This window comes from Protopterus annectens, chromosome 11.part0 (assembly GCF_019279795.1).
Source record: "Protopterus annectens isolate FY-2018-M chromosome 11.part0, PAN1.0, whole genome shotgun sequence".
Classification (NCBI taxonomy): Eukaryota; Metazoa; Chordata; order Ceratodontiformes; family Protopteridae; genus Protopterus; species Protopterus annectens.
Window position 1 is genome coordinate 122,738,531 of NC_056745.1, and position 27,895 is coordinate 122,766,425.

At 41.2% G+C, this 27,895-nt stretch overlaps 1 protein-coding gene across 1 annotated transcript in view; it reads left to right on the forward strand.

The window, feature by feature from the left end:
• ERC1 (ELKS/RAB6-interacting/CAST family member 1) overlaps positions 1-27,895 on the forward strand; it is a 3,640,161-nt gene that overhangs the window by 440,740 nt on the left and 3,171,526 nt on the right. Inside the window, exon 4 of the mRNA XM_044087500.1 lies at positions 10,590-10,664. Within this exon, the coding sequence (XP_043943435.1) occupies positions 10,590-10,664 (75 nt within the window). The remainder of the gene's footprint in view (positions 1-10,589; positions 10,665-27,895) is intronic.

A 27,895-nucleotide genomic window follows, 5' to 3' on the forward strand; every position in this document is an offset into this window, starting at 1 on the left:
GTGTGTGTGTGTGTGTGTGTGTGTGTGTATGTGTGTATATATATATATATATATATATATATATATATATATATATATATATATATATATATACACACACACACACACACTATATATATATATATATATATATATATATATATGTGTGTGTGTGTGTGTGCATATATATATATATATATATATATATATATATACACACACACACATATATATATATATATATGTGTGTGTGTGTATATATATATATATATATATATATATATATATATATATATATATATATATATGTGTGTGTGTGTGTCTGTATACACATTTATTTACCAGGATGGTCTGACTGGGACAAAACCCATTTTCAGCAGAGGCCAGGAAAGAAAAGCTGCAGTCAATACTTAACATAAAACATTTATAACAGAATAATAATAAAAACAGAACATGAGGCACTGCACTAGCTAAACAGCATTAACAGAAACATTACATATATAACTTATGTATATACAAAAGCATAGGTTAGATACAAAATTAAGTTAACATAGAGATTCACCTAATCTTGTCGAGCGTAGTTAACAATACTTCAGTGGAGGAAAAAAAGCAGGTAGGAAGGAAATTATTTATAGAGGAATGGTAGCATTTATGAATAAGTTAATATATAGTATAGTTGTGTTGTGAGTATTAGTCTAATTGTAGTTATGTTGGGGACTAACCTGCAGTATTATACATACAAAGTACCAGAGACTTCCCATGCTCTGGAACAAGCTACCCATCTTTGTCAAGCAAAGTTCTTCATTAGCACTCTTCGAGAAAAATCTTGATGAGTGGATGGGAAATACACCCCGGGGATCACTTCTGTGTCTCTGTTCGACAGTGGCACAGGAAAATAACTTTCTTGGGTGGCATAAGCCATGGAACCTTGCTGGCTAGGCTTACATAGGCCCTTGGGCCGATAGCCTAGTACTTACCTATGAAACCTATAACACCATAATCAACCAATTTCTATATCTGATTAACACAATTACTACTGTTAAAATAGACAACCAAGTTATGCAGCTTTATCAGCAAATCATCGACCTGTTGCATTCGAGAAGTAAAATGTTATCAAACACTAATAGCAAGTATCAGATACCAAGATGCACTTCTGTATTCAAAATTTTGAGTATAGTTACTACAAGATGCAATTTAAGTTGGGTCGGCTAGAATGTCTTGATGCAACTGTTTTTTTTATGCCAGATTCTATTATGATTAATATCTCAAAGTAGTTTTTGTCTTACAACTTAAATGTGAATAATGTGAATGTTAGTTAATTCTGCATATTGATAACTGAACACTGATGGGTTTATGTTCTGTATGTCTTATTATGCTTTTTGCGAACTGATATTCTGTGCATCTTGTCTTTATATATTTCTGTTTTATTTTCTTTTTGTATTAAAAAAGAGGAAGATGCAATAAGAATATATTTAAAAAAAAAGAAAAGAGTTTTCAAGAAATGCCAGAAGTGTGGCTGTAATATTCACCCCAAGACACCATGAGTTGTGTGTGATGTGCATCTGGGTGGAGCGTCTCTCAGTAGGTGGCTCCAACTGCAAAGGTATTTGGCTTTTTATCTTGTCTGATGAAATAATAAAATAGATTATCAAAGGCTTTTATGTCATGATCCACAGGGAGGCAAGTCCAGGAAGTCATCAGATAATGATAAATATGCTGAAAAGGTCAAATTGAAGTAAGGTGTCCCATAAGCAGAGGACTGAAGATTGAGTCGTTTTCGGTTCCCAAGGTTGCAAGGACTGAGTCGGCATTAGCTTAGACACAGCATTCTCCATCTCGAGCTGCGTCTTTTTTTTTTTAAACACTTTTATTAAATTATCACTTAAGACACAGGCAAACGTGCATTAACAGAAAAGAAAACTGACCATTTTAACATTTCTTCCATTTAAGTATGATATACACATATAATTTTTGTGAAACTATCCTCTGTCTTACAGAAAAATTGCTGAATTCCAGCATTCCCTTAAACCTCAGTCTTCCTCCTGAGCATTATTGTGCATGTATTGTTCCCTCAATTTCCATTTATTTCTATGTAATTTGCTCCTTCCCTTTTCTTAAAAATACTCTTCCAGTTCTTTTGTCTCTTTTATAATATTCAGTACCTCAAATTCAGTTGATGTAGACTGTGGTTTCCATTTTGTAGTAATTGCTTTTTTGGCACCCAACAGAATTAAACTTAAGGCCTTGCTATGTCTAGATAGTTTAGATCCTGTATCCAGCTCAAAAGAATAATTTCTTTACTTACAGCCATTTGATCACCCAGTATTTCTGATGAGTACACTGTATCTACCAACTCAATACACTCCCAAAACGTATGTTCCCCAATTACCTCTTATCCGTCATACCTACATTTGCTGTCCACCTGAGGGTAAATTCTTTGAAGTGTGTTTGGGGAATAAAATTACCTATGCAAACACTACCATGTGAAGATCCTAAACTTTCTGGACTTTGATACTTGGGAGCTATACATGTCTTCCATTGCTTTTCCAGTCTCTCTTCCAATCTTTTTAACCTCGTCAAGTTAATTCTTATAGGTATCATGCAGTATTTTATATTCCCTAGTAATTATCCCTTTTTTAACAGCTGCTTCTTTTTAGAAGGGAGGGAGGGCAGTCTCTAGCTTCCATCTTGGCCTCATCCTACTCATTACCTTTCTTGCATGAGTTATTTGCTCCCAGTATCTTGGTTCCTTTGCCAGGTTTTTGCATTAAATTCTATCCCCCTTTTACTTATTTTCTGTACCCATATCTATCCATATTTGAGGTGATTATAATTCCAAACAAATCCCCTAAGAGACTTCATGCATGCCCCTTCAAGCGCCTCCAACTTCTTACTTTAGGTCCTTCTGGTTTTAGAGGAGTACATCTGAAATCAATCTGGATCTTAAGATGCAGGTATTCCTGAAGACTTGGACAAAGATGTGGGCTTTCCCATCCCTTTCATTCTCTTGGGTAGGCTGTGCTGTCCCAGCATCTCCCACCTTAGCTCCTTGCTCAGTACGTCTTGACACTTGTGATCTTCGAGCCGTTGCTAAACCTGAAGTCTGTTTCATCTGTCCTGACTGGGATCCCTGTCATGGTACCTGAGGGATCAGGTACGACACACTTGACCATTATGTACTCTGAGCAGAGTTTCTGTGGGGCCATCAATTTGGCAATGTGTTTGGCTTCATCTTCAGAGCTGTCTTATATGGCTTATTAGTGTGCGTCAGAGACTTCATCCTTCGGGTCATTGGTGCTGATCCCCTCTGGATGGATCAGATCCACCACACTTGACCAAGTAGCTCTGGGAGTATAGTTTGTTTTGGAGCTGTCTGCTTGACGCAGTGTCTTTGAAGTCTTTACTGCTGTTTGCATGGGTCACTTGACGGGGTCTGAGACTTCAGCCTTTGAGTTGTTGGTGCTGATCCCCTCCTTAAAGCCTCTCACCTTTTCAGTTTCGGAGGTGCCCTCCTTGGTACTGCCCAGTTGTTCTTTTGGAAGACTGGATCTAGTTACATTGGTGGGCCCCTTGAATCCTGCTGAGGTTGGAATGGATTTCCAGGTCATGAGGAGGATCATTTCTTCTCCACTGAGAACGGACACACACACTTCCTCGAGTGTGGTTCTATGCAATTACTCCCTCTTTTCTGTATATCAGTCCTGTCATGCATTTGTGGATCAGAGCTGAGGGAAGTAGTCTGGAGGAGGAGTCTGATCACCCCTTCTCCCAACATTGCAAGAAAGAGGAGATGTAAAGGAGATGCACTGACTCACCATCTGAGTCCGTCCCTTTGGACACTGACTTGAAACATCAAGAGGATTTCCCCTTAGTCCCCTCCAGAAGACTCCATTTTCAGTGAGATTTTTAAATTATTGTGACAAATAATATCTTGGCCCAACAACCTAACCTGTCAGAATGAGGGTTCTTTTTGAGGTCTGTAGCATAGCTCCCCCTAAATCTTGGGAATCCTTCCCATAGATTTCTTAATTAACTTGCCTGTAAGGAGGTCATTGCAGGAGCCCAATCCATGTGAGTTGCTACCACAAAAAAAAGACAAAATTCTTAGCCATAATCAACCCCCCCCCCCCCGCAAAGGGTACACATCATTGGCTTAGGGGTCCCCTTAGTTGATACCGTTATTGTGGCAACAGCTTCTAAAAAGAGCAGACTGAGGCCACAGCTACTGTTCATCCAAGCATTAAGGAATCCAAAGCAGTGGACAGATTAGAGAAGTTGGTGCATATTTCAGGGACATTTTCGCTTAGGGCCTTGAATGTGACACTTGAATAAATTGCTTCCAGATTGATTTAGTGCAGCAAGCACTTAATGCTCTTAGAAGACTGCCTACATCTGACTGCAGGAAATGGTTGGAAACTAATCTGGGTACAATGCTAAATATTACTAATCTCTTAATGTGGTTTGTGCGTAATGTTAGCTGATGGAGAAGCATGGGCTCCAGAAGCAAACATTACAATGAGGCATCATCCTTGGCTGCACCTTTGTGGACATATTTAAAGCATCCTTCACTAATGTCCCCTATGATGGATTATCCTTGTTTAGTCCTTCCATGAAAGAGAAAATGAGGAAGTGTGAATGACAGATACATTCTTGTTACCATGGGAGTTAAATTTGGGACCCCACAAAGATACTATAACAAGAACCAAAAGAGTCCTAAATCACTGTGGTTTAGGAAAACCAAGTGGCAGCCATTTGAGTCCATTTCTGTAAGGGGAGGCCTGGGTAGAGCTAGCCACTTCAGTGGATGCAGGTCCATAGGCAGAGGGGGCCCACAAAACCAGAGATATTGGATGGCCATTACACAAAACAAATGCGTAAGAAGGATAATATCCAGAGGTTATACAATCTTATTTCATCAGCCCTCTGCCGCCAAAGTAAGATAGCTGCCTTCAGATGCATCACCCCACCAACTAAATGTGGCCAAATGAGAAGTTTGATCCAAAAAAGAGCCATTCAAGAGGTCACGCCAGTTCAGATGTCAGGATTTTACATCTGATTTCTTTTTTGGATGCAAAGAAAAACAAGGACCTTATGCCCATCCTATACCTCTGTTATCTAAACAATTATGTAAAGAATACCCAGCACGGTCATGGTGCAGTCAATGTTGTCTTGTCCACAGTTAAATTATTGGATGTGCTTTGTAGAGCCCCAGGGCTCCTTTCTTCTTAGAGTATCCAAATCATCCCAGAGAGTCCATTGCTTCTGCCTGGAATCCAATCACTTCCAGTTCAGGGTCCTGCTCTTTGGTCTTTCCACGACCCATAGGGTGTTCATTAAGTGCATGGCTGTCATAGCACACACCTTCAGCTACAAAGTATCCAAGTATTCCCCTGTCTAGATGACTGTTTGCTAGCAGCCCCAACAATGGAGTCATTAGTCAAGACTACTTGCTCCAACCATGTCTTTCTTGGAGCATATATATAAAACCATGAGAAATCAATTCTTCAACCAGTGCAGACTATTCAGGTAACCAGCTGTCATCTAGATTTAGCTATCTGCATAGTATTCCTTCTTCAAGTCAGAATTCAGACATCAAAGAACTCCATAGAAGTTCTCCTCCACTCCGATGTTCTTACAGCTGTCCCAATCCTCTGAGTTCTGCGACTAATGGGATTGTCTATTCTGATGGTGCACTTGTTTTCACATGAGAATTCTGCAGTGAATTGTAAAGGCTTAGTGGTCTTAAGTTTCTTGGCTTCATTCAACCCCCATTATCATTACCAACCTTTGCAATCAACAGTAACATTTGTGGCTATCTTCACCTTGTATTCATTTCAGGAGACCCTTTGTCCTTCCTTCACCTTCAGTCACCTGTGGCAGTAGTTGACGATGGATGCTTTGGGGTGAGGGAGCATTGCAAGGGCAGGATGGTCCAAAGATTATGGAGATCAGACAAGACCAGTCTTCACAACAATGTCTTGGAGATGCTGGTAGTCTTCCTTGTATTGCAGGAGCTACAGGACTGCCTTCTATCAGGGGGTGAATGTCTATCCAGACAGATAGTATGACAGTAATTTGGTGAATTAACAAACAGAGGGGACCAGGTCTTACCCATTATACTGGAAAGTTATGAGGATGTTGTAGTTGGAGATTGCTTCATATCGCTTTCTAATTGCAATGCACATTCCCGAGAAAACGATTGCCATGCTGATAGGTTCAGCAGGTGTGTCCTGATGCCTTATGAGTGGGCTGTCAATCGAGCAGTGGTACAACAGATTTTCAGCTGCTGGGGCCAAACTTTCTGCTCTCATTTTCCTTCCATACCCAGCACTAAATGCAGCAAATTCTTTCCCATAATCCTTCTGGAGGGTCAGTCCCGGTAAGACATTCTGGTTGAGGAAGGCCTCCTTGGCTATTTTATGCTTATCCCCGTGTTTCTGCAGAAGGTAATCAGCTGAAAAGCCACCTTGATCCCAGACAAATTTGGTTTCCCCATCTAAGGCTGCACATCAGGGAACCTCCCACAGTCTTGGATACCAGACAGGATGTACTGTCTCACCCATCCAGGAAATCTCACCTTAATTTTCACAACCTGAGACTAACTTGCTGGTTTCTATACTTCCAAGGATGGCCAATAATCCAGTGGTACATTGCTGATAGGATTTTGCCTGCATTCCAGAAGGAATCTACTGATGAGCTTTTCCATGTTAAGTGGAAGTGTTTCATAATCTGTGCATCGTCACAAGATATTGACCCATTCTCCTATCCTGTTCCGGAAATGTTGTGGTCCCTGGCAAACATGTTTGACTCTGGTTCCAGAATGTCTGGATTCAAAGTGCAGTTAACAGCTATTTCCAATTTCTGTGCGAGTTAAGCTTGTTTTGGCTTCTCAAACTCTGTAAGGCTTTTCTTATAGTTTTCCTGTTCCATCCTCCAATTAGAGAACTGGTGCCTCAATGGAATCTATTTCATATCAGTAGTGTTAAAAAAAAAAGTCACCATTTCAGCCAGCAACCTCTGCTAACTTGAAGTTTCTTTCCTGGAAAGCTTTGTTCTTGGTTGCTGTTGCTTCTGTCAGAATAGTACCTGAGTTACAGGCCCGATCTTCTATAGTTTCTTATTTAGTTGTTCACAAGGACAGTGTGTCCCTGTCCTTATACATTAACTCTTCTTTTCTTCCCAAGATGGCTTCTGATCCAAACATAAATCAGCCAGTTCACTTACCAGTCTTTTTCCAAGTCATTCAAATAAAGATGAATACACCTTGCATACCCTGGATGTATATAGGCAGTTTAGATTCCATCTTCACAGGAAAAAATCATTTAGGATTTACAACTCTTGTTTTATTTTCAGTGAATAAACTTGGGTCACGAGTGCCTGAAATTGCCCTTTCTATGTGGCTTTCTGATTGTATTTCGTATGTTTACTCATTTTGCAATCACCCATTTCCATGCAAACCTAATTCCTGTTTTACCACATCTGTGGCACTTCAGCAGCATTCTTTAGAAACCCTTCAGCTGATGAGATTTGTGCAACAGCAGCAAGGTCTTCATTACCCACCTTTGCTAAACATTACAAGTTTAAAGCCATTTTGAGGTCTAGGGCTTCATTTGCAGCCACTGTCTTCAAATATCTCTTGTCATGATACCACCCAGGTGTCCTGTAACTGGGGATTCAGACCTATCTGTCAGATCAGACACACGGACAGAATGAAAATGCTATGGTAGTTTTGCAGTACCATAATACTGTATCTTTATATTCATGTCCATCCAGTATGACAACCTGTCTTCTGTCACTTTCTAGACTACCACTTTGGAGGACCCAAAGGACATTTCCATTTATTCTATTGACTGATATGAAGTCTGTCTTCAGTAGTTGGCAACAAAGTCTATCTTGGCATTTCCACAGACAAGGACGTAATAGGAGAATATTTTTTAAAGGGGTTTAAGGCTGAACATTAGCTTTGCCAGCTCAGATCTGACAAGCAGCTCAGGGACCTGTCAGTTATATCAGAAAGACGTGAATGGATGGTAAGTAAATAACTACCATTTACATTGCACTGAGGTTTAATACATTGGTTGCAAACCATTTAATGTTTGATGTTAGAAGAGGAACACACACGTGTTTTTGTAAGGTGGAGAGCAATCCTGTACACCCCCCCCCCACACACAGTCTGCAAGTATACTAACTCCAGGATCATGCAGCAGTGAGGAAAAGGACAAATTCCCTTACATTACTATCATCTGATTGCCGCTAAGCCAACATTAGTGATGTTCACTAACAGCAGAAGTGAAAGGTACAAATCTTTCATTCCCATTTCTGTCACCTTATGTGTTCTGAGGAAATCCACCATCAGTGTAATTTTTTTTTTTTTTTGAAGGATGCATCAGAAATCATTCTGGTGATGTACAAGACTCCAGTAAAGTGTCTGTGTGTCTGTGTGTGTGTCTGTGTGTGTGTCTGTGTGTGTGTCTGTGTGTGTCTGTGTGTGTCTGTGTGTGTCTGTGTGTGTGTCTGTGTGTGTCTGTGTGTCTGTGTGTGTCTGTGTGTGTGTGTGTGTGTGTCTGTGTGTGTGTGTGTGTCTGTGTGTCTGTGTGTGTCTGTGTGTGTCTGTGTGTCTGTGTGTGTCTGTGTGTGTCTGTGTGTGTGTGTCTGTGTGTGTGTGTGTGTGTGTGTGTGTCTGTGTGTGTGTGTCTGTGTGTGTCTGTGTGTGTGTCTGTGTCTGTGTGTGTCTGTGTCTGTGTGTGTCTGTGTCTGTGTGTGTCTGTGTCTGTGTGTGTCTGTGTCTGTGTGTGTCTGTGTCTGTGTTTTGAGGGCACTGGTTTGACAGTACAAGTACTTCAACACCTGTTGGACAAAGTTTCCCTTTCCCTGGGGGGTTATACAATCTGGGAGCTGGTATATATAATTAACGGAGGGTGAGAGGGGCTTTCCCTCCTGCAAAAACACTTTGGTTTAATCCACATCGGAATAATTCCCGGAGCATGCACAGAACATGTCTGTATGTGCTTAGCTGGTCTTTCAATCCAGTTCCCTACACTCACACATATATGGGTGTGTGGGTGTGTGTGTATAACTCATTTAATTTATAGATTTGATTGGTATAAATATAAACAAGTGAGACTGTACTACTTTTGCTGTGTTCTTTTAATATACACAAGTTGAAATAGTAATGCTCACATTTTAGGAAGGAATTTTCATGTTGCCCCTCACACACCATCCCCACTGAGAAGTAAAAAGTTGCTATGCAAAAAGAAGTGTGTAATGGAATGTAAATAGAGTGGAAGTACAAATATTTACATCCGTCATTTCTTCACCCATAGAACTTATTAAAACACCTTTCAGTCAAATGAAGTTCTAGCTTCAGCATATACCCATGTATAGGTCCGAGACAGACTTGCAGAACATTGTTATAAAAAGGAGAAGTTATGAATCAAATCTTTTATATCCTGTAATTTCCACTAGGGACCAGATGACTTGCTTGTTGGAGGCTGTAGTTTTAGTTTATTGGGAAATGTTTTGATATTTTTTCTTACTCTGGCATGCATGACCCAGAAGGTTGAACAACTATTCTTAGTGTTAAGTAGATTAAGATTGAAATGAGGGGATTGCTGATCGTGGATCAGCATAGCTCACCACTGAAATTGATTATTGCTTTCTAATGCAGCTTCATGGATTGCAGTTTAAATGTTTTCTGTGTTAAAAGTTGAACAAGTGATTTTGGCTGACCTTATAGTAGCCATCAGTTTATTAGTGTTTTCCTTTCATACAGTACAGTTTTTCTGTAATCTTTTCTTTTGTACATAGTGTCAGGGGTTCACTTCAACAGTGACAATCATCTAGAATGGGAAAGGGGTTGTGGATGGATTTTGTTTTGTACATTATACAATTCAGTTTTCCACATATTTACCTTTATTTGTTATGGCACTGACCGATGTACTTAAGTATTTGCTGCACATTGCATTTTAGGCAGCACAGACCACTCAGTTTTTTGAGTGGAAAAGCATGCATAGGTCATTAAGGTTGTAGACAGCACTAGCAGTTGTATTTCAATGAATCTACTCCAAAGGGTTAATAGATTTGTTTTCAAACTCTAGAAGTTTATGTAGCTTTGCTAAGTTGTTTTACCAATAAATAAATACATTTAAAAAAAATGGAAAAAGGTTTTACTGACAACAGGCAGATGTTCACTAGTTTAAATTATCCTCACTTGGCTGATCTGCTCCAGGTCCAGGATATATTTTTCTTTTGTATGACAGCATAAAAAGAGCTACAACTTTGTCATACTAGGTAGTAAAAAGGTGGCTTAATTTTGTTACATTAAAATGTCCGTTTTGAACATCAGGCAGTAACTGGTTTTGTTTCACATCTTCAAAACTAACCTGTATCTAAACTATTCTGGCTTTGACTGTAGACTGCATAAGCTTGCATACTTTTTAATGTATTCTTCTCTTGAGAGAATGCTGGAATGATTTACCTGTGAAAAAGGAGTGTTAACAGAATGAATGACTGGAAAATTGAGAAAGGGATTGTACCTTTTTTTTGTAGCTTTAAGTATGAATTTGTGCCCATGTCCTTTAGTTAATTTATTTCCTTGTTTGCTTCCCCAGGAGCTACATCGCAGGCTCGAAAGTGTCCCAGATACAGCAAAGACGAAAGCCCTGCAGACAGTTGTTGAGATGAAGGTAAGGCTTTCTGTCCTTGTAGAGAGTGATTCAGGCAGTAGTGTTGTAACTAAGTTCTTCTGCTCTGCCGCACTTTCTGCTGTGGTGTCAGTCTACAGTTGCTCTCAGCTCCCCAAGTTATGAGGGCCACACGCTTCTAAATTAGGTTGGAGTGTTGAACGTACTTTGTCATTCCTTGACCAGAAGTAACAGTAGTTTTGTCAGAAAAAAACAAGATTTAAGGGTTTGCAGCTCACTTATAAGTGAAGTGGTTACTTAAAATATTTTGGGGGTATTGAGAAATCAGTCAAGTTTAAAAAATGAACTTTATTTGACAAACTTTCCACTTGTTCTACAGGTCTCTTCCATGCCTTAGATTTAACCTTATGAATGTAGATGTGTGAATTATTCCCAGTTGTTTAAATGCCGTACATTATCAGAAGTTTTGTTTTTGTCTTTTTATTTTCTGTTTTTCTGAAAAAAGTGTCATGTCTGATCTTGCCCTTCTTGTACATCTTTATTTTCCTCCACAGAGGTACTGTACTTGCATTGTTTTCTGTGAAGTGAATTTCTACCTGTTGCCTGAGAGCCTCTGAGTGGGATCATCATCCAGGCAAACATCAGGGGGAACTTTAGTTAGTTCTTGACTGAAGCAGCCATTGATGAATGGAGTTCACTCATTTTCAGAGTAAGACTTGTCCTTGCTTCTACTCAAGTACCTTATTTCTCTTGTACACACACTGGTTGGTAGGTGCTTATCCTTTGCTTTTTATGCCACCACTGTACACTCGGTCTCTACTAAGTGTAGTATCTGCATGTCAAGTAAATAAGACGGAGGCACACCAGATTTTGTCTGTCCTCACTGAGGTGTATATTTGAACAGAGACTATTGTAGAGAAATTGTATACCACATGACATATGCAGATCACTTCACCATTAAAACTGTTTAATCCAGTATCCAGCATCCCCTTTTAAATTAGAAAGTGTGTGTGTGTGCGCGTATATATATATATATATATATATATATATATATATATATATATATATATATATATATATATATATATATATAATACATTGGATCCTACCCAGTTTGGCTTTGTCAAGGGCAGATCCTGCCTTTTGAACTTGGTCGACTTTTTTGAAACGGTCACTAAGGCCATTGATGAGGGTAAGGCAGTTCACACAGCCTACCTTGACCTCGCAAAAGCCTTCGACACAATACCCCACTCGGGCATCATAGACAAACTCACCAGCTTAAATGTAAACCCATATGTCACAAGATGGGTTGCAAACTGGCTGAAGGACAGAACCCACAAGGTCAGAATTGCTGGAGCCATGTCAGACTCTAAGCCAGTCACAAGCGGTGTCCCACAGGGCTCATTCCTGGGACCCCTCTTGTTTGGCATTTATTTTTCCGAGGTGCAAGCAAACAGGAGGATTGTGGCTGACAAAGTTCGCAGATGACTGCAAACTGGGCGCCATAATTGATACTCCAGCGGACACAAGCATCCTTAAGAGAGGCCTCATAGAAACGGATAATTGGTGCCAGAGCCATGGCCTTAAACTGAACGCCAAAATATGTATAGTCATACCCTTTTGGAAAAACAAGGTACCCACAAATTACCACATAGGTGGTAATCCATTAAGTACGGAAGAGGTAATCAGGGACCTAGGGACCCAAGTTGACAGTAACCTCTCATTTGACACTCACATTGCCAAGGTGGTTAGGAAGACCTTCTGTATTGCCCACCTTATCATGAAGGGATTCACATCTAGATCAAGATAGGTCATTGTGCACCTGTACTCTTCTCTTATCAGGCCCATGATTGAGTACATTGCCCCATTTGGGGTGTATCTTACCCGACACCTGCAGCAGTTGGAAAGACCCCAAAAGTTCCTCACAAAGAGGATAAAGGGTCTCAAACATATGTCATATGCTGCCCGGCTGAAGAAACTCCAGCTCTATTCAGTCGCTTACCGCCTACTCAGAGGTGATCTATGCCTGACGTACAAGGCCATGTCCATTCCGGAATTAATGGATATGCTCCTCCTCAGAAAATCCAAATCCATCAGAGTCACGAGAGCAAGAGATTTGAACCTCAACACAGAAATAAATAGGACGTGCTGGAGGGACAGATTCATAACCCAAAGGCTCCCTACACTCTGGAACAGAATCCCAGTCCATGTTAGGCAGAGCCCCTCACTAACTCTCTTCAAGAGAAATCTTGACGAGTGGATGGGAGATCGTAGGTTTATCCCGAGGGTCATCTCTGTGTCACTACTAGACAGAGGCACAGTAAACTAAATCCTAAATGGGCGTAGTATTCTCATCCCAAGGGGTGGCGAAAGCCACACACACTCTGGCTAGGCTTATAAATGCCCTAGGGCAGATAGCCCAGTACGAACCTATGAACCTATATTTATTTGCGTAAATAGGCAAAATGTAGAATGGCAACTGATTTGAGCATGACAAGTCGATGTGCCTGGGGGGTGGAGAAAAACCTGCTTTTTTTTCCCCCAGGGAGCAAGCCCCACTGTACCCTCCATATACCTTATAAATTATGTAGCAACTCTGAGACAGTAGGGAAATGGCAAATATCCTGATCTCACATTATACTGGGGTGTATATTAGGTGATCGAACTTCCAAAAGTTCAACTGTCATATGGTTGACGCACACCATATGATCGAACTTTTGAAAGTTTGAATGTTTTAAAGGAGATCTCCGTACAGTGCTGAAGTGGAAGATTTCCCTTTTCTGCATTGTAGTGCGATCTTGGAGTTGGTATATTTAAAGAAGGGGGGAGGGGTGCAGCACCCTACGTGGGGGGTGCAGGGTGGCTTGCTCCCCTGCTTAAAATGTTCAGGTAGGTTATTTGTGTAGTTTATTTATTTTTTATTAGATGTTCGTACTTTTAAAAGTTCGATCATATGGTGTCGACCATATGACGGTCGAACTTTTGGAAGATCGATCATCTAATATAGACCCTTATACTGCTGTCTTGCACACAAAAGATCCAGTTCGTTCAATAAGCTGATTTTCTTTTTGACATTTTGAATTGTTGAGCAGTTGTAGGCCCCCACATGTATGTGTATATACATGTATATAAAATGTACTGAGATAGTATGACTAGTCTGACACCCTTGCAAAGACTCCTCTTCCTGGGGTAATTAATCAACACTGACATAAGAATGTTCTTTCTTTCCAAAGACAACTTCCTGTCCTACCAGACGATGTTTCAGGAATTCTCCAGGAGAAATGTCACCTTTAATTCCTAACAAATTTAGGAGTGATAGCTTCCATGATTCTCCTGATACTACTGGCCTACATCCACATGAGGAATATTCATTGGTTTGTGCAAAGTTGTTGGAGCCACACCTACATTCTCTAGAGTCCCAGTTGCTGTTGCTGGCCTTCATCAAACAAGAGTTACAGTAGTGGAGAGCACAGCTCAGTATCAATCCAGGGCTTCTTTTCTTCCAGTGCAGTCTGTTCAGAAAGATTCTTTTGACTTCACTTGAAGGGCTGTCAATGGGAGTGCAAGTGTAGGCTAGTTGGAGGCTCAGGGATGCCTGGACATGCATCAGTATCAAGTAAATGTTGTCAGTGATCCATGTCTTGAAAGTACTTCACCATCTATGGACTCTGGATCCTTTTCTGGTGGTTATGGACAACACCACATTGATGTGGCATGTCCGCAAACAAGGGGGTACAAGCTCATGTCCTCTCTGTCACTTGGCAGTGATGCCCTGGTAGCTGGTTGTACAACATTCTCTGACTTCAGGCATTATGCATCCTGGCAGACAGACTAAACAGATCTTGGGCAGACCCACACAGGCAGAGATATTCCAAGCTCTAGTCCAGATGAGGGGAATGCCTCAAATAGATTTGTTCACCTGCTTTCATAACACAGTTGGAGAAATTCTGTTCTAGACATACTTCCAGCCATACTTGGAGTGCTTGATGCATTCTCATTCCCTTGGAATAGAATGCTCCTGTATGCGTTTCCACCCTTTCCACTGAATCTTCAGAAATACCTTGTGAAAAAATTCCAAAGATCATTATGGTGACTCCCCTACTGGCTCAGGCAGTCTTGGTTCTCCCTTCTAATGGTATTGGCCAGGGACAATTACCACATACTTGCACTCTGGCTTTGCTCACACAGTCACCGGGCGACTGGTGCACCTCAGTTTGGAGCAATTACAGTGTACAGCTTGGATTTTTCATTCTTGACTCTGCTTAGGTGCTTGTTTCATGATATGAAGCGGGTGTTAAAGGAGGCCAGAAAAGCTGCTACTAGAAAAGCTTATGTTTACAAATCCATGAGGTTTACTTAGTTGTGCCTAAATGGGAGAAGACGGTGGTCCCCTGAGGTTAACTTTCCCCAGGTCTTGGAATATTTGTAAGAGCTACTTCAGTATGGCTTATTGTATGCTTCCTTCAAGCTGCATTTAGCAGCGATTTTTGCTTGTCTGCCAATGGACCCCCCCCCTCTTTCTTTTTCTTTTCTTTTGGTAGAACAGTTCATGAAAGAAATATTGCATATGAGACCCCCTCACAAGCAAACTCCTTTGTGGGATCTCAGCCATGCCCTGGAAAAAAATTGCCCTTGCCACCTTTCGAACACGCTACCCAGGCTGACCTGAGGCTCTTAATGTTGCTCTGACTTCTGCAAGGTGAGCATCTGAGCTGCAAGCTCTCATGATGGGACAACCTTACCTCATTTTCCACAGGGATGCTGTTGCGTTATGCACTAGCCTTCTTTCATGCTGAATGTGGTCACAGAATTAACTGTTTTTTTAACAATCTCTCTATTGAAATTTCTTAAATAACATGTCCATTGAGTTCAGTGCCAAGAACAAACATATCAGATCAGAAAACAAAAATAGTTAGATATGCAACAGAGTGAAAGGATAGTATATATATATATATATATATATATATATATATATATATATATATATATATATATATATATATATATACACACACACATATATATATGATCAGCAAAAAAGTTGAGAAAAATATTAAATCATTCAATAAACTATATACATATATGTACTGCTTACCAGTAAAACACAAAGAATTCACTCTTGATCACTGTCATCCTCCCTTGTTCTTCCCAGAACCTCCGAATAAGGGAGAGAGGACACTTAATACTTTGGATGTGCACTGGCAGCTCAGGTACTACCTTGACAAAACAAAACCCTTCAGGAAGACTGAAAAGCTTTTCATTTCCTACACAGAGTCAAAGAAAGGTCAACCTGTCCCTAAGTAAACCATTGCACATTGGTTGCCCTCTGATATTGTATTTTTGTTATACCCACTATGGCAAGTCAAATCCAGCAAGGTAAAGGTGCATTCCACCAGGGTCCCCTCTTCAGTGGTGTATTCGAAAGGAGTGGACGCTTAAGTATTCTAGAGGCAGTAACTAGGTCCTCTGTCTATAACTTTACAAAGCATTATAAGCTGGATACTTTTTCTAGATCCAGAGAAAGCCCCGCTAGGACCATACTCCAGGGGCTTCTGGATCCTTATCCTTCTTCCTCCCAGATTGGGTAGGCTTTTGGAATCTACCCAAATGCCGGTAAGACAGTGTGTTAGTAGAACATAACACATAGGTTCACAAGTGTGTACTAGGCTAATGATCACTGGGACCTTTTTAGCAATGCATCCCAAGTCTCTTGCCAAGTCCTGATGCCCTTAAATATAAGCAGGGACTTAGGAGATGAAACATTTGCAAATGGGGGCCTGGAAGATGAACCATTTATAGAATGAAAGGGTCTTGTCTGTGGGTGTGTAAAGTAGTCTCTGTACTGCCAGGTGATTGGTTCCTCCCACCCACACACAGACAGTGGAAGGGACTCGTAAGCTTTAGTAGACAGCCAGAGGAGGAGTAGCAAGGCACTAGTACCTGAATGCCAATAAGACAGGTTGTTCTATAAGCATGTACTACTTAAGGTAAGTAGGACTTGCACAACTATCTCTCTCTCTCATGTTTACGCACCATGTGGTGTATCTGGCAATAAGCACCTTTCAGCACTCGTTTCTGTAGCAGTTACGGGTATTATGTGCTCTGGTTGCTACCCAAGGCTCAACCCTCCATGGAGGGTGCACCACACACATTCTCACACACATATTCCCATCTAGGGTCTGTTTAGAGTGTCCTGTCCTCCACCTACTGTATGTCTTTGGAATGTGGGAGGAAACCAGAACAGCTGGAGGAAATCCACGGAAAGTTGGGAAGGCATGCAGACTCTGCACAAAAGGCATCCCAGGTGAGAATTGAACTGGAGAACCTCTTACTGTGAGGCTACAACTTTAACCACTATACCACGCACCACCCTTACACATCTGTACTGTACTACAAAATGACATTGTAAAGCATTAGACACCTTAGATGAAGCTGTTGCTTGTATTCAGGCAAACCGCTTGATTCCAAGCAGTGAGGAAATGGATCTGAGTTTTTCACTAGTGAAAAAATAACAAGAGAGGAACATTTGGTTGTCTACGGAGGCATCTGACAAATCTAAAAATAGTCACTTTCAAGTAAGATCAATATCTTTCTAATAATTGTTGCAGGTTACAGCATACTATGGACATTTGAAAACTGAGTTTTAACTTGTAATTAGAAATATCAAAGTATTTTATTTTGATATGAAAGTGGCTTACTTGTTACATATAATAATGGGTTTTCTTTTATTCAGAATGATTTTAGTTCAAGTAAAGGTCAGCTACTGTTTAACAATATGTATTTCACATATTAGTAAACAGTTAAAATATTAAATATATATCTTTAAATTATAAATGATTTTTTATAACAACTTAGATTTTTTGAAGTTTATAGTGTTGCAGAATGAAATCGTAAATCAGGACATACACCGCAGCCGCGGTGGTGCAGCGGTTAACATTGCCACCTCACAGCAAGAGGTTCTCTGGTTCAATCCTCGGCTGGGGTGCCTTGTGTGTGGAGTCTGCATGTCCTCCCTGTGGTCTCGTGGGTTTCCAGCAGGTGCTCCGGCTTCCTCCCACATCCCAAAGACATGCTGTAGGTGGATTGGACACTCTAAACTGGCCCTAGGCATGAGTGTGTGCCTTCTGTGGTAGGTTGGGCGCCGGGCTGACAACCCGACACCGTAAAACTCCACTGCCAATTATGAGCGGACAGGTGATCTGCTGTGGTGACCCCTAACTGGGAAAAGCTGAAAGAGGAAGAATCTATATGCTAATTAATGCCTTAATGTATTTTGTTTAAATTATTGTTAGTTTCTTTTAGTAAGTGCTGGTAAAACAGCCATAGATTCCTGCTTGTTATGGGCAAGTTTCCTTCTCAGATTTTAAAACGGCTTTTGTACTTGAACACCATCTCATGCCCGCTATTCAGCTGAGGGCTTGTTGCAGCAAACACAAAATGTTGTGATTAATAACTTCTGGATGTTCATCGTGTTGCCCTGCTGCAGTCATCACACTTGGGTTATTCTGTCGTCAGGCGGTCCCGCAGTTGGCCTGAATTCCAAAGTCTTGGTCTGGCGTCGGTTGCTGTCGCTTCTTCCCTGACGTCAGTGCGCCAGGGGTATATAAGAGGCATCCAACACCATTTTCTTTAGTCTTTCTTGCTGCGCGGTGCCCGAAGCAGAAGCAGTTCGCAAGTGCCGGTAGGCTGACACCTGAGATTTTCGAATCGAGTTTCAGTCCGATGTCTTCAAAGCGAAGTACCCCATTGGGGAACCTTTTCTTGCCTCAGTCCGATGTCAGAAAAAGTTAACAATTGCATTTCTTGTGGGAAGCAAATACCTCACAAGGACTTTCATTCTTATTGTATACCTTGCCTAGGCCCAGACCACGACGTCACTGGTTGTCAGTTTTGTGTTAGGTTCAATAAGCGAACTATAAAGCGACGCTTTGATTTCACACGAGACTACTTCGGTAGGAAATTTAATTACACTATGCCGTCGGAGCAACTGACTACCGGTGTGCATAAAAAACGCAAAGATAAAGACAGGCAGCCTAGATCCAAGCTAGACTCAGAGGCCTCGGCTGGGCCGGTCGCCGGTTCTCCGGTTTTCAGTGAGGCGCTTACGCAGCCCCTGGCTACCGCAGAATTGAAATCCCAGACCGCTTCGGATTCTCTAGCAGAGAGTTCTAGGCCGACGCAGCCATTTTCTTTAGGTCCTACCGACGACATTGCAGAAGGAGAAGCCGGTGCTGTAGAAACACCTTCGGTTTCAGAAGGTGTCTTCAGACAGACTACTCTCACCATAAAGTCTTATGCTAAGCTTAAGACTCCTCTAAAACCAAAAAAGACTGCACTTCAGTCTCCAGTTCAAGGTCCCATGCCTAAGAAACAGATGCTTAAAATGGCTGAAGATTTGATTTCTTTAATCAGGGGTTCCCAACACCCCCCCCCCCCGACAAAAGGCCTAGACAAGAGGAGGATTATGCCTCCTCTGATCAAGTGTCTATTTCCTCAGGCTCCTCTGGGGAGCAGAATTACTCATTTCCCCCTTATGAAGATTCTGATGCTGAAGATTCCATTCCCTCAGCTTCTCCCCCTGAAGACTATTCCTTTGGGGAAACCTTACATACCATGACGGAACATTTCCACTGGGAAGGTCAGGACTACTCCGACTCAAAGAAAAGGCTCAGAGAGTTTCTTTCTTTTACTCCCCCAGCTCAGACCACTTGCTATCCCCCCAGTTTTAGACATTGTGGATGATGATTACTTAGAATCTAGTCTAAATCCAGATTCTCTGCCTCCTGCTCCAGCCAAACCAGATAGATTCTATAGAGTGCCTGACCCACACAAATTCCTTTACAAAAGCCCTGTTGCTGATCCAGAGACAATCTCCAAGGGTCCCAAAGGGGCTAAGGCTTTTATGGCTAAAAATCCTGTATCCTCTGAAAGGGACTCCAGAGCACTAGATAGGTGTGGGAAGAAGGTTTACACCTCAGCTGCTCTAGCTATGAGAGCATTAAATTGTCAATTTCACATGCTTAAATACCAGCAATTCCTAATGTCTCAAATGAAACAAAAGACGAGCACGCACCCTCAACAGTCTGAATTCAAGGAAATGCAGGATCTGTTGCATGCAGCTGAACAGGTGGGCAAACATACTTTACAATGTGGATTTGATTCCTTGGAAGCTTCCTGTAGAGCAGCTGTTACTGGGTCTGTTATACGTAGGCATGCTTGGTTAAAGGAAAAAACTCTGCCTGATCATGTTAAAGCAAAGTTACTAGATGCCCCCTTACAGCAGGATGTCTTATTTGGGGTTAAAGCAGAAGAGGTTTTAAAGAAAATGGAGGATAAGGTAAAATCTATGCAGATGGTCAAAGATTTCTTACTGGTACAGCCCCCATGCTTCAGCAGAAATTGGCCAACAAAAAATTGGTCCTTTCCAGCTTCTGACAGACCACAGAGGAGTAAATACAGGCGCCCAAGGGGCAGAGGACAAGCACAAATCCCTTACAAACCTCGACAATGGGGCACTGCAACACAGAAGGGAGGAGAAGACAGGTCCCAAACTACTAGAAGGCAAACACAATGACTTAAACCTCAAACTGCCAAGCAAAACTCTCTTGGCAGCTAGCTCCCTTGGGAGGAAAATTAGCACGTTTTGCAGACAACTGGTGCATCGTCACAAAGGACAAATGGGTCCTAGACATTATCTCACAAGGATACAGATTCCATTTCCACACCTTGCCAAGGATAAAAGGAATGCCAAACCTGCCACAAAATCAATGGGCAGAGGCGCAAAAACAAATTACAGCTTTCATGGACATGAGAGCCATTCAACTGGTACATACACAGGAGCAAGGCCAAGGATCTTACTCAAGGCTCTTTCTAGTCCCCAGAAAGGACAATGCTTGGAGACCCATTCTGGACCTTTCAATTCTAAACACTTTCTTGCAAGTACCCAAATTAAAGATGCTAACACTACAGCAGCTTCTTCCCATGTTGGGCAAGAAAGCTTGGCTAGTAACGGTGGACCTCAAGGAGGCATACCTGCATGTCCTTATCAGGCAAAATTGCAGAAGATACCTCCGTTTCATTGCAGGTTCAACCCATTACCAATTCTCTGCACTGCCCTTTGGCTTATCTACTGCGCCCAGGGTCTTTACAAAATGCCTGGCACCAGTAATTGCATACTGCAGATGAAGAGGAATTCAAATATACCCATACCTGGACGACTGCCTCATCCAAGCAGAAAGCAAGGACATTCTCTTACAACATCTGGCTTTTGTTCATAGGTTCATAGGTTCATACTAGGCTATCTGCCCAAGGGCATTTATAAGCCTAGCCCATAGTTATTTGGCTTTCGCCACCCCTTTAGTTTGAATAAAACTATGCCTATTATTTTGCTGTGCCTCTGTCAAGCAGTGACACTGAAGTAATCCCTGGGGTATATCTGCGATCCCCCATCCATTGGTCAAGATTCCTCTTGAACTTGGCCAGCGAGGTGCTGTGCCTCACATGTACCGGGATTTTGTTCCACAGCATAGGGAGTCTCTGGGTGATGAATCTGTCCCTCCAGCACGTTCTATTAATAACCGTGTCAAGGTTTAAGTCTCCCGCCCTTGTGGTTCTGAGGGATCTAGATTTTTTGAGGTGAATCAAATCAGGGTTTGACATGGCCTTATATGTCAGGCACAGGTCACCTCTGAGCAAGAGGTATGAGACTGAATAGAGCTGGAGTTCTTTCAGTCGGGCAGCATAAGACATATTTTTGAGACCCTTTATCCTTTTGGTGAGGAACTTTTGGGGCCTTTCCAGCTGCTGCAGGTGTCGGGTCAGATACATTCCGAATGGGGCATTGTACTCAATCATAGGTCTAATGAGTGATGAGTACAGGGGGACAATGACCTCCCTTGATCTAGATGTGAATCCCTTCTAAGTTGCCTAGGGTACACAGTAAATGAAAAGAAATCAAAACTAGTGCCCTCACAAAATATGACATTCCTGGGTGCCAGCTTGAATAAAACGGCCCAGATGGCTTATCTGACGCCAGACAAACAACTACAACTAACTCAATACTTCAAAACAATGGCAACAAAGACCCAACTCCCTGCATGAAAAATTCTGCAGGCCTTGGGCTTCATGGCATCTTGCATACTACTAATACCATTTGCAAAACTGCATATGAGGAAATTACAATGGTACCTAAAAAGAGTACGGACTCAACACAGCCACAGCTTGGAAACAATGATAAATCTCATTCCCTGCCTTCAACAGGAGTTTCTATGGTGGTCACAGGCATGTCACCTCAACAAGGGTCAGCCTTTCACCTTACCCCCAGCCAGGCAAGCTATGACAACAGATGCATTGGACTACGCCTGGGAGGCACACATGGCAGGACGGTGCGTTCAAGACATATGGACTGCAGATCAAAGGAATCTGCACATCAATCAAAAAGAGATGCTAGCTGTACAGAATGCCCTGACAGCCTTCAAGGACCTCTTGCATCCAGGACAGCTTACAATAAGGACAGACAACACCACAGTAATGTGCTACATAAACAAACAAGGGGGTACACGCTCCTACCCTCTATGCAGGCAAGCAATGATCTGTGGAACACAGCACTGGCTTACCAAGTTCAATTAAAAGCTCAATTCCTGCCAGGAAAAGAACACATTGGCAGACGGCCTAAGCAGAAACATCATGGATCCCCACGAGTGGAAACTGGATCCAGCAGTATTTGCAATGATAACTCAAAAATGGGGGCACCCAGACATAGACCTGTTTGTCAGCCCCCAAAACTATCAGCTAACAAAATTTTGTACAAGGACATTTCACCATCAAGCTTGGAAAGTGGACGCACTCTCATTCAGTTGGAAAATGCTGACAGTATATGCCTTCCCTCCATTTCCCCTTCTCACAAAGGTGCTGCTGAAAGTCAGGATGGAGAGACCCCGAATGATACTCATTGCCCCAGACTGGCCACGCCAGCACTGGTACCCACTATTAAGGAATATGGCCCAGGGCCCACCATGGATTTTACCACAAATTACTCATCTGCTCACACAGCAAGACAGTCGGATTCTACACAGCCAGCTCAAAACCTTAAATTTGGCTGCATGGCAAATCACCTAAGCAACCAGCCAGCTCCTCTTTCACAAGCTGTTATGGATGTTCTGGAAGCCAGGAGGCCCAGCACCAGGAAAGCCTACTCAGACAAATGGAAAAGGTTTTGCACCTGGAACCAAGCTAAAGGCCAAAATACCCTTCAGCTGGACATACCTCAGATTCTACAATATTTAACTGAGATGTTACACAAAGGGCTTTCTTTTTCATCTGTTAAAATCCACGCCTCAGCTATTTCAGCTCACTACAACACGGATCCTCCCTTATTTTCACATTCGCTTCTAAGGCAGTTTCTCAGAGGGCCAAAAACATTAGGCCTCCCAGGAGAGCACCAACACCAACTTGGGACCTAAATTTTGTTCTGGAAAAACTTAAGCTACCTCCTTTTGAACCAGCTTTCTCAGCTGACTTAAAGTTTATATCATGGAAGACTGCCCTGCTGCTAGCAATTACTTCAGCCAGAAGAGTCTCAGAGCTACAGGCACTAATGGCAGTAGAGCCTTTCCTCATTTTTCATCAAGACAGAGTTTCTCTACGAACTAACCCCTCCTTTATGCCTAAGGTGGTATCCAGTGTGGCTCTAAATCAAACCATCCATTTACCCACCTTCTTTCCAAATCCACAGAACAAAGGAGAAAGACTCCTGCATTCCTTGGACATTCACAGACAGCTACGTTACTACTTGGATAAAACTAAGGTTTTCAGAAAATCTGACCAGCTTTTTGTATCCTATGCTACAGCATCACAAGGAAGGGCTATCTCAAAACAGACCATTTCCAAATGGATAGGACATTGCATACGTTTTTGCTGCACCCACCATGGAAAACCAGTTCCTGCTAGCATAAGGCTCCACTCTACCAGGGCAGCAGCTACATCTACAGACTTCCTCAGGGGGGGGGTGCCAACCAAGGATATTCTGGAAGCTGCAACTTGGAGTTCAGTACACACCTTCACCAAAGACTATCACTTACCTCTTTACTCTAAGACTAGAGCTGGCTTCGCCACTGCAGTTTTGCAGGGCCTTTTAGCCTCCTCTAACCCTGTTTGACTCCACCTCCCATCCTTAGCTTTGGGATTCTACCCAAGTGTGATGACTGCAGCAGGGTAACACGATGAACATAGTACAGTTTTGTACCTGCCATAAATGTAGTTGTTAGAGTGTATACCCTGCTGCAGTCCAGGTTACCCTCCCTCCATCCCATCTGACCTAAAACCTTTCAGTACCTTAAAATCTGGTGCAACCTTTGTGGTGTATTTGCTTATAGCTGGAGGGATGTTTTGTTTGTGCTAAACTTTTATTATTGGTACTATCTACTGACCACCTTTTGGGGGGGGCACCTGACATCTGGGGCAAGAAAAACTGAAGAAAATGGCGTCTGATGCCTCTTATATACCCCTGGCGCACTGACGTCAGGGAAGAAGCGACAGCAACCGATGCCGGACCAAGACTTTGGAATTCAGGCTGACTACGGGACCGCCTGACGACAGGATAACCCAAGTGTGATGACTGCAGCAGGGTGTACACTCGAACCTCTACATTTATGGTAGGTACAAAACTGTACTTTTCCACACCACAAAGTCAAGGAGAGAGAGACTTGCTGCAAAGGAGTGAAACTCCCTCACTAAGCATTATTATGCTAAAATTAAGGTAAAATTATCTTCAGTCCAACAGTGCTCATATTTTGCAATGTCTTATAGTGCATAGGCAAGCTGTTGCACTTGTTCTTGTTTTGGACTGTTGGTTTGAAAAGAATGTAGGATGTTTGTTTCACCTATTACTGTGTGCTTATGTAAAGGTTTCTTAAGGAGAAGCTGCTTAAATTTTTTTTTTTACAATTCAGGAGTCTTTGAGTTTAGATGACAAATGGGTACTTAGAGTGAAATTGTAGCTTTTGTCAATTAAACCTTGCATAGAGTCAGTTTGGCTGAGTGTGGACCGGTTTAAAGGACAAGGACAGCTCTTTGCCTTTGAAGAAGCAACTTTCATCATCAGTTGTATGTATTGCATGATTTTTACAATATCAAAAGTAGATTGAATAGATTGTTTTCTGATTTTTCCATTATTTAATGATGCTGACTGGTACTTTGTAGATACATTTGGTGGCATCATAAGTCCTTTGCTTTAGAAAAGCAACTAAAATGCTTTCTAATACAGAGTGTTTTTGTCATGGGTAAATATCAGTATTTGTAAAGGGAGAGATGAGTTGCAAACAGATGTCCTGATTTACTTATTGAGTCATTGCAACGTATTAGCTGAGCTTATTACTTTTTTCTTGTGCCTTACTTAGTAGCATAGACATATGAGGGAGTAGGTGTTTAGAGGAACTCTATTGCTAAATTAATTTTAATGTGTAGTGTTATTCGTTAACAGTTGTGCAAATACTTAAATGAATTAATGCTTGTTGAATGACTTCATAAGATTAACTCTCTTATTTATAGTACTTTTTAAGGTATGTTACTTGTTTTATACATGGGGATATTTGGTAATGAAATTAAATGTCAATGCTTGTTTTGATTGCATTTAGAGTTAATGCAAGTTATTGGTTGAAGTTATGAATTTCATTATGGTTTCATTAGGTGTCATGTTCACATTTTTGATGTAGATAAATAACTTATTTTGAAGTTGAGTATCATGAATATAATGAATGGTAGCTAAAAATAATTCTAATGATCTTGAATATTGCATAGTCTCGTAATAGTATATCTGTAGTTTAGTAGCTTTAGTATTAAGGGAAGTTATGATGGTCGTAATATGGTTAATGGGTTTTAAGATTAACCAGAAGACACATGAGGGTAAGTAAAATTTAAATGCTTAAATTTTTAATTTTTTTAATAATAGAATATGGCTCTGATGTGGAGCATTACATTTGTTACTGTTTGATTGTTTATCGCTGATGTTGCCAAGTTAAAATATATTAGGTGCAGTTATTATGCTTAACATTATGTATAATTGGACTTGAAGATTGCTGCACACTGATCAACAGGTTGCTAAGACCTCTCCCAGTGTGAAAAAGTTTTCAATTTGGGTAAAATTCAGGTAATGGTTAGTCACTACACTGCATGGATATCCGGAAAGAAGAAATCTGAAGAAAGTAAGAGAAAAATCTGCTACATGAAGAAGAAAAAGCTCTGGTGGGTAAGAGCCGTGCAGGTGTTGAGCAAAAAGCAGTTAAGGGTCCAGGTGGTGCAGTAATTCGCTTCTGCTAATTTACTGGCAAAAAATAAATCAAGTGTATTCAGAGCTGTTTAAAATAAGTAAAGCACTGACTTATGCAACGGAAAGTAGAAAGTATGGTTGCCAAATTTGTGTACTTTAACAAGAGAAATAACCAGAGATCCTACTGAGGTGTTAAAGATATTTCAGAAATGTTATGATCTGTATAAAGCAGAGGAATGTGGAAACCAAGAAAAGGCACAAATGGGAATATTATGGAGACTTATGCTAGTGAGGCTTGACAGTTAATAGCTAAGATAGGAAGAATGAAAAAAAAAACGTTGATATATAACCAATCGACAGGGAAGTCTCCAGGAAAAGATGGTATTCCTGTGGAAATCTGGAATATCTGGAAGATTTTGTTTAACAATATTAAAAAAATGGGAGATGGGGGCAGGAAGTAGTAGCATATTTGGTAAAAAAGTGTTTTAGTGGCTGTGTTACCTAAATAGGGTAAACCTCTTTTAGACCCAGCTTCATGTAGACCCATTTCAATTTTAAACCACGATTATGAAGTGTTTATATCTGTACTTGTTAAGAAAATAGCAAAAGCGTTGTCAGACTTGGTAAATATTAATGTGTGTTTTTGTGGGCGGGGGGAGCAAATCTTTGACAACATTAATAGAGCAATAATGATCCTGAGGGAACCAAGGTGCAAGAAAATGCCAGTAAGTATTTGAACTGTCTGGAACCACTAGAACAAGTCCCAAAACACAGACTGAAAATCCGGAAAAACTGACATGCATGCAACAAGTCTGAGATGGTCATTGTCTGGAATATTCCTTTTTCTCTGATGTAGGATAATCTTAGAGTTGGTATAAGTTCAGGGGGTGTGAGAGGCTTGGCCCTATTGGGATGTACTGGGGGGATTGCTTCCTGGCAAAAATGAAGAGCAAGGAGAAGAGGAGTTTTCAAGACTTGCTCTCCTTTTGTTTTTGTTCTTTTTTTTTTTTCTTCAGCTTGTCTGCACTCTGCATTAGGAGTGCTGACATTTCTATAGCGAGCTGAAAATGCCACTACTTTTTTGTGTCTTGAGGCAGAGAAGGCATTCAGTATTGTAGCTAGGATTTTGGGAAGGACAGTGGCAAAATTTACATTTCCTAATAGAATAAATGTGGTTAATTAGGATGATTTATTGAGGCTCAGAGGTAAGAATTAAGCAGGGCTTATCTCCTACAAGCTGTGTTTGAACAGAGGGACAAGGCAGGGGTACCATCTTTCCCCATTCCTTTTTATTTAGAGCCAGTAGTAAAGAAAGGAAGACGCACATTTAAGGATATAACTGGTATTCAAGACAAATTGGCTTTATTCACAGATTATTTTGCACTCTAAAACTTATATGTTGGTGTTACATATTTTGAGACGGTTTTGGGTCTTTTCAAGATGTAAAATAAATGAAGATAAAACAAAAAGCTATAGCAGTAAACTGCATCTCCACAAGTTGGTTCAACCTTACCCGTAGTTATAGGGGCATGGTAAAATTAAGTATTTGTGTGGATTATAAAGGATTCTATTATAGCTGCTAAGCATATGTGAGAATACCAAACAAAACAGAATATAAAAATTGAGAAACTGGAAGTTCTTGTTTATGGATATGGATAGTAAGATGCAAACAATGAAACTGTTTTATGTCCCTTTAGTTTTAGATACAAGTCAGGTGCATTTTATCAACCAGAGGAAATGTTGTGGATCATAAGGAGTTGACATAATGTAGTTGTTACAGAAAGAGTGTAGACATTAAGTGGGATACGTTGGTTCTCTTAACACTAGCAGAAGGTTATAAAACAGTGGAAAATGCTGATGATCAAGTGGAGTGGGGAGTTTGAGAAGTAAGAAGAGAGTAGATTTTGGATGCAGATCATTTAAGGAGAATAATGACCATGCAGAATAGTATACTCCTAAAGTAGCAGAAAGTATTCCCAGAACTAAGGCAGCATAGCAGTGGAGAAAG